The sequence below is a fragment of the Porites lutea genome, chromosome 8, assembly GCF_958299795.1.
Source record: "Porites lutea chromosome 8, jaPorLute2.1, whole genome shotgun sequence".
Taxonomy (NCBI): domain Eukaryota; kingdom Metazoa; phylum Cnidaria; class Anthozoa; order Scleractinia; family Poritidae; genus Porites; species Porites lutea.
The window spans coordinates 24,566,974-24,574,473 of NC_133208.1; the positions used below are offsets into that span (position 1 = coordinate 24,566,974).

At 38.0% G+C, this 7,500-nt stretch overlaps 1 protein-coding gene across 1 annotated transcript; it reads right to left on the reverse strand.

Moving 5' to 3' along the window:
* Positions 1–3,320: 3,320 nt before the first annotated feature.
* LOC140945388 (substance-K receptor-like) lies at positions 3,321–4,277 on the reverse strand. Its single transcript, XM_073394421.1, has one exon. The coding sequence runs from the start codon at positions 4,275–4,277 to the stop codon at positions 3,321–3,323; it is 957 nt and encodes a 318-aa protein (XP_073250522.1).
* Between the last annotated feature and the right edge of the window lie 3,223 nt (positions 4,278–7,500).

Consider the following 7,500-nt stretch of genomic DNA (forward strand, 5'->3'; position numbering starts at 1 on the left):
GATCGGCTTAGAGCAGTGGTATTTCAGCCTAATTGGAAATACCTACATGAAAACTTTTGTGGGTTGTAGTATAAACAAATAATAGCATGATTTGTACGTGATATTTGGCATAAATACCACTCGTGATCATTCAAAATTGTTTCAACTTTCACTCGCCTAACGGCTCGTGAAAATACGAATAACAATTTTAAAATATCACTAGTGGCATTTATGCCAAATATCACTACAAATCATGCTATTAACTGTACAAAAAACTTTGATCCTTCTAAAATCGTGCTTTGCTTCGTGCCGTGAGTGCTTTGAACGGATTCAAACGCCCCCGGAGTATCTCATTTCAATACAATAGACCTTTATACCGACACGGCAGCAGGAGCCGATTACTTGGCTCCTGACGGCAGCCATATTGAATTAATTCAATTTAAGGAGTATTATAGGATGCCCAGGGGGCATGACCACATTTCCTTTGTATTTTCGAGCGCTTTTTGGGACATTTTTTCTTAAAATTTTCTTAGAATAAGGTTGTAATGGGAAAAAAGATCCTTGTGCTGTGTTTGGATGTAATAATGATCGCCTTTTTCCCCTGAAAAATACAGTGAAAGACCATATTTCTAATACTAAACTAGAAAAAGAACATTGTTCTTGTTCTTCCGAGTGCTCGAGAAACGGGGAAAGAGTCTGCTCCGGGCCAACGCGTGAAAAACCGTAGTAACGGTTGATTGACGTCAACCAAAACGCAGGTTTGAACCCGAAGAAAAAAACCTTTGAGGGTGCGTGTTAGTGGTAACCCCTGTCATTGGATTCCTTTTTATCGGGAGTCGCACATAAATCGATCGATGCGCACTCATTCACAAGAGACTTAAAGAAAACACATCCTAATTATAAATGAACAAACTTCTGGTTACAAATTCTAGCATAGCATGCGTATGAGAAATACAAGAAATTGTAATTTAAATTTGTTTTGTCCAAGATGTAATTATGCTCGGAGGGTAGTCGTTCTTTTTCAGTTCGTTCTATTAAGGATTGGTACTCTATACCAAGATCTCTGAGAGTTTTGGACAGCTATTAACGTTCTTAAAAAAGCCTTTTTGAGAAATTTTTTGTTACTCCGAAAAAAGACTTTTAAAACTTGGCTTGACCACAAAAGGAAAAGATAAAATAATCCGGAAAATCCGTTCGATTGACCTGCTATTACAGCTCTGAAATAAGTGGAATAATTATTCCAAATATCGCTCAGGGGAGCAGAATATTTGGAAGAAAACGGAATAATTACTTCATTTCCTTGCTTCGGCAAGTTTTCACCAAGTCGTCAGTGACAATCATCAACATATAAACAAGCTAGGAAACGCATTCCGCAGAAACGGCTAGTTCTCTGGAAGAGAGAAAAAACTCTCAAGCTTGTTATAACATTTTTCCTCACACAAAAAATGCGAAAAATATACGTACTGAATTTTTCACTCGGTGTCAGGGTAACCCGTAATCCAAACAGTTTTAATAACCGCGCTCGTTAAATCTCTTACAAAAACACAAGGCATGGTAGTAATAGACCTTTCCCGCATTTCAATAAACAAATGCACCGACTCGAGGCTCGGGTGGACAAAAGACAGTGATTTGTATGGTTTTGCACCCGAGCCTCATCCTCATCTCTTTATGTCTGCTCACTGGAGCGTAATGCGGGAAAGTTGGCGTAGTCATTATTTTTTTATTTTGCAAAAAGAAGAAAGCTCATCGCTAAAACGTTAAAATACTTAAAATACCGTTAAGGTTGTATGTACAACATACAATAACCATTTATACAAAAGCGGATAATTATGATCCAAACATTAACATTTACGATGGCTCGTTTCTTTTTACTACTCTTTTTTACACGTTTCTAATTCTCACTTTTAAAAACAACAGAACCTACGCTAATTCTAACTTGGCTTGATCTCAATAGGAAAACTCCAATAGAAAAATTGATCTCTATAGAAAAATCCCTAGAATCCGCCGTTCTACTGACCTTCTATTCCAGTTCTGAAATCAGTAAAATATATTCCAAATACTACTCTAGGGAGCAGAATGTTTGCAAGTAAAATGAAATAATGGCGCCATTTCCTTACGCCGGCACGTTTTCACAATAACAAAAAAAAGAAAAAAAAAAGTGGGAGATCACTTCGCTATGCAGTGATCCGCCTCAGATATGACGGGGAAAAATCGTTACAGCTTTTATACATTGTAAAAGCAAACTGTTTAAGTCTTACATATTCTAACCTTTCCCAGCCAAGCTAGCTCATCCAACAAAACACTTGAGCGAACCTCATAGTTAGAAAATGTGAGAATTCTAGCAGCCCTATTCTGCATCTTTTGAAGTTTGTCTGCTACTCCCTTATTGTTATTACCCCATACAGCACTACAGTAATTAAAATATGGCATTACCAGTGCATTGTACATATTCACTCTAGTATCAAATGGTATAAAGTGACTTACACGCTTTAAGATAGCAAGACCAGCGGATATTTTCTTTGAAATGGTATTAATGTGTGGGCGCCAGTTCAAAGATTCATCAATTCGAACTCCAAGAGATTTATGTTTAATTACTCTTTCTAACGGTGTATTATTAACTTTGACTGTTAAATCACTATTTAGGGGCGGACCATTAGAAAAGTTATGTGAGGGTGGGGGGGGGGGGGGGATTTTCGAGCAGCAGGAATTTTTTTCGTTATCAAATTCCTTGCATGAATTTTTTTGGGGCCATAGCATGAATATTTTTTTGCATTAATTGGCGTGCACAATTTTTTTTCATTTAATTTTCCCTCGCGCGAATATATTTTTTTTTGTACTTCGCCCCCTCCCCCCCATAAGGTTTTCTAATGGTCCTTCCCTCATTTGAGATAACTTAAATTGACTCCCTATAAACATGTCTTTAGTGTTCTTAACATTCAAAGTTAATTTGTTTGCTGAAAGCCATGACTGAATTAGATTCATGTCATATTACATTTTATGTTCCATTTCATGTTTTGTCCATTTCTCCTGGGTATTACAGCCGTCCTAACAGAAATTGCATGCTGCATTAATTTTCGGTATTATTAACTTTTACAGTAAAGTTGTTAATATTGGTCGCTTTTTTAAAGAATCACTTCGATCAGACCAGTGGCGGATCCAGGGGAGACCCCCCCCCCCCTCTCTTATTTTTAGACCAAACTGAGGCCCGAAGAGCCGAAAAAAATTTTTTTTAGAGACTGCGCCCCCCTTATCTCAGGGTCTGGATGACCCTCCCCCCCCCCCCCCTCCCCCACCTCCCTTATCTGAAGGTCTGGATCCGCCACTGCCGACCTAGATTTCTCTTAACCTTGCACTGCACCACAGGAATTCACAAGTCTCCTAAGAGCTCGGCGATAATTACTGGTAAAGGTAAGGCAGATAATCGGGTTGATGGCACAGTATGTGTAAGCCATAAACAAGGCAACATAAAAAGATACCGAAAACTTACAATCAAAAGTATTTTTTGGTACAAAATAAAATGTTACTACCTGAATGGAAAAGGGTATCCAGCAAATGAAAAACGCTACAACGATAGCAACGGTCATCTTGAGCACTTTTCTGTTTCTTCTTGTTCTCTGTTCCTCAGCGTTGGCTGACTGTTCACCTGGGTGGGCTTGCTTTTTAAGCTTGATCAGGATGATGGAGTAAAGTATAATTAAGACGACAAAAGGGATGTAAAAGAACAAGATAGAAGCTGATAGGAGGTAAATACCAAATGAGCTTTTCTCTCCGAAGATCACATCCCACTGATTGATGCACCACTTATCTTCTTGATATTCAACAAGATTGAAGTTAAACAAATATGGCCAACAAAAGGGCACTGCGAGTATCCATGTACCAACAATCAAACAGCGACACACCTTGCGACTGATGAGGGGTGAACGGAGTGGAACTACAACAGCTGCATATCGATCCACTGTTATCAGAACCAGGCTCTGAATCGACACTACCATGGAAATTTCACAGAGAAAAGGGTGTATCTTGCACAAGGCCTGACCAAGAGTACCACCAATAAGCCACGAGCCAGCGTGCAAATTTGCCAGCCGAACGGGGAACAAGAATATTGGATACAGCAGGTCGGACATGGCCATATTTGCGATCAACATATTTATCGGTTTTCTCAAAGTTGGTGTTTTGTAAACAATTAATACGATGAGAGAATTTCCAACCAGCGAGACTACAAGGATTAAACTATAAGCAACTGTTGCTCCAACTTTTAGTGCTTCTGGATTTATCAGACTGGAGCAGCTCGACTCCATTTGCTGTTGTGTTTATGCTTACTGGTTCTTCGGCAGGTCTTTTCACTTGAAAACAACTTCTGGCGGTTCTTTGTCCTTTATGTTCTACCAATTATTACGTAAGTAAAGCTATAATAGTTCAATCTAACTGTCAATCTAAATTCAATAGCTAGATCCATATCAAAATGTTGAATAAATTCTTCAAATAGGCATTGATAGAGGCTACCCATTTGCTTGTGCACAATAACATGGCTTTTATACAATGGTAAACATTCTCGGTCTCGTTTTATTCATTTTTAACTACTTTGTTTTAGGATTGTTCTGCCTGAGGGCTCCATAGCCTAGCCCCTCAGGATTGGTTTTAAAGCAGGGGTTTATGTCCTGTTACTTGCTTATACAAAGAAATTGACCTAGAACAGCAATATCCTCATGACGTAGCCCCTTCGAATTCAAGCTCTCTTAGATGGTACCAAAAATAAGGAAAATGCAAATATTATTCCTGACTAGAAGGAAGTGACAATAATGATGCTATCATCACAGATCCATTTGGTGTTGCATTGAGTTGAATACACAATAATCAACAATTATTCCACGAGAGCGCGCGTTGGACACTTGCCTGTAGTGATGCCTCGTTGGCCAATATAATAATATCCCATATCCAGGACGCGGGAGTGGAATGATTGTTTTATTGTTTTATTAAAAACGCCCATAAAATATCAATGACCGATTCTTTCCGAATAAAATATGAAAATATGAATAAACCGAATGAGACATTAGAGACTTCCACACTAGTGCCACATGTCAATATCAAAACTTTTGCATTAGCGTCAACGCCAAATTAATGGACCTATTAGTGAATATTCATTTCAAGAAAAGGCTATTAATATATATTTATGATCGGCGTGACCATTAACATTATGGTGGCACACCTGTTCGTAGTAACTTTACTAAAAACGTCTGAAAAATTGCTTATTCCCTGATCTAAGTTACACTTTCTCCCTAAGCTAACTTTCACTGAATTTTGCCTCTATTTGATATTGGTGTAGACGGTGTAATTCGTCAATTCTGTATTAACTAGTTCTTATAACTTGATATAACGATACAACAGTTGCCTTTCCGTTTGCGACTAGAGCAACTCTGACGCCCCAAACTTCCCGTATGCCTCGGTGATATCTTGACATACGCACGCTGACGCATGAACTAATTGTTAAATAAACATTTAACTTTCGCCTCTATTTGTTAATGAAGCAAATGGTATAAAGTCTAATTTGTATTAACTGCCAACTTTCTACAACGATACAACTTCGTCTTCCCGTTTCAAAATGCGCTAATTACATCCACTCCTATGCATTTGTAAAAGACACTTGATCAAAGTAAGATCCACCAAATTAAAAAGGAAAATCTTTTTTTTAAGACCCCAACTGAAAAACAACCTTTGTTTTTTTCATTAAAAAAAGTTAAAGGAAAGATAGCTTACCAGATAAAGCTAAGCTTTATAAGCCATTGATTGCTTTGTTTTATCGATTTTATTTTCGAGGTTTTTCATATTGATCGGTCTATGTTTAAAGCTGTTTAGTCAGACACGGTAAGGAGATTTTTTCCTTCATAAAACACCTTATGCTGATGGCAACGTTATTGCAAATTACAAAACGCGATGAATTTTATTACTGACCGCAACATGTGTAAAAAAAATACCAGTGTTCCTGTTTCTCGTGTTCGTTTTTATTTTTTAAAACATGGTTTAATTAAACATGTTTAGTTAGTTTGAATGAGCTCCCTAGCCTGGCCTCTCAATATTGGTCTTAAGGCCGGGGTTTATGTCACGATATTTTCTTATAGTTAAGCACAGAAATTGACCTAGAACAGCAATATCCTCATGACGTGGCCCTTCAAGTTCTCTCAGATGGTACCTAAAATAAGGAAAATGCAAATATTATTCCTGACCAGAAGGAAGTGGCAATAATGATGCTATCATTATAGACCACTTTGATGTTGCATTGAATTGAATACACAATAATCAGCAATTATTCCACGAGAGCGCGCGTTGGATACTTGCCTATACGTGCTTCGTTGGCCATAAAATAATTCCACATGCAATCATAGATTCTTTCCGAATGAAATATGAAATAGTGTGCTCACACTAGTGCTACATGTCTCTATGAAAACTTTTGCATTTACCTCAACGCCAACGGGCCTATTGATGAATATTACGTACTTATTTCTAGAAAAACGCCACGCATAGTTATGATCGATATTCGTGACCATTAACATTGATGGTAGCACACCAGTTCGTAGTTAATTTACTAAAAACATCTGAAAAAAAAAACATTTTTCTCCGAGCTAACGTTCACTTTCTCCCTAAGCTAACTTTCACTGACTTTTAGCCTCTATTTGATATTGGCGCAGACGGTGTAAAGTCAATTCTGTATTAACTAGTGCTTAACTTGATATAACGATACAACTTTGCCTTTCCATCTGTAACCAGAGCAACTCTCACGCCCCAAACTTTCCATTTGCTTGAGTGATATCTTGACATACGCACGCTGGCGCATGAACTAATTGTTAAATAAACATTTTAACTTTCGCCTCTATTAGTCCGGTAGCAAATGTCATACTATTAGGTCCCGCGCGTGGGATCTTTTTGCTGAAAGTAAGCCACTGGTCTAGGAATGTTCATTGGGACATAGTAGTCATGAAAAATTTTGGTGACAGCTTTGCAACCTGCTCGGACGGGAATTATCGGGGTTTGAAATTTTCACCTATGGAGGCTAACATGGAAACGAGGCTGGAGTCGAAAATCCTTTGTAACTCCAGTAAACAAGCCGTTTTGCTTACCAAATTTCCCTGCAACATACAACTCGCTGCTCTTAGTAAATTTCTTGACATATTTTTGTTCAATTAGTGGTCACTTGATCTTGCAGCATGAAAATGAGGGTAAAATATAAAACTCTTTATACCTTGCATTAAAAGGGTTACTTAAAATACTATTTTATAACATTTGATGCCGTTAGCTGTTCTAAGTGGGTTTAAAAGAAAATTCTGAATAAGAACACTGTGATTCAATGAAATTCCATAAAACGAAGCCATCAAAACAAGGAAATGTTACCAAAGCTGCACGTTGGTGCACCCCCTTTGGTGGCACATCCTGCGCATGAATGGAACACTTTATAGACAGTTCTTATGCAGGCTCAAAATATCTCTACCGTAGTTGTTGGCCTTGAAAGAAAGACTGTTATATCTCGTG

Coding starts and splice junctions, on each gene's coding strand:
- LOC140945388 (XM_073394421.1), bottom strand. CDS start 4,277: ATGGAGTCGAGCTGCTCCAGTCTGATAAATCCAGAAGCACTAAAAGTT.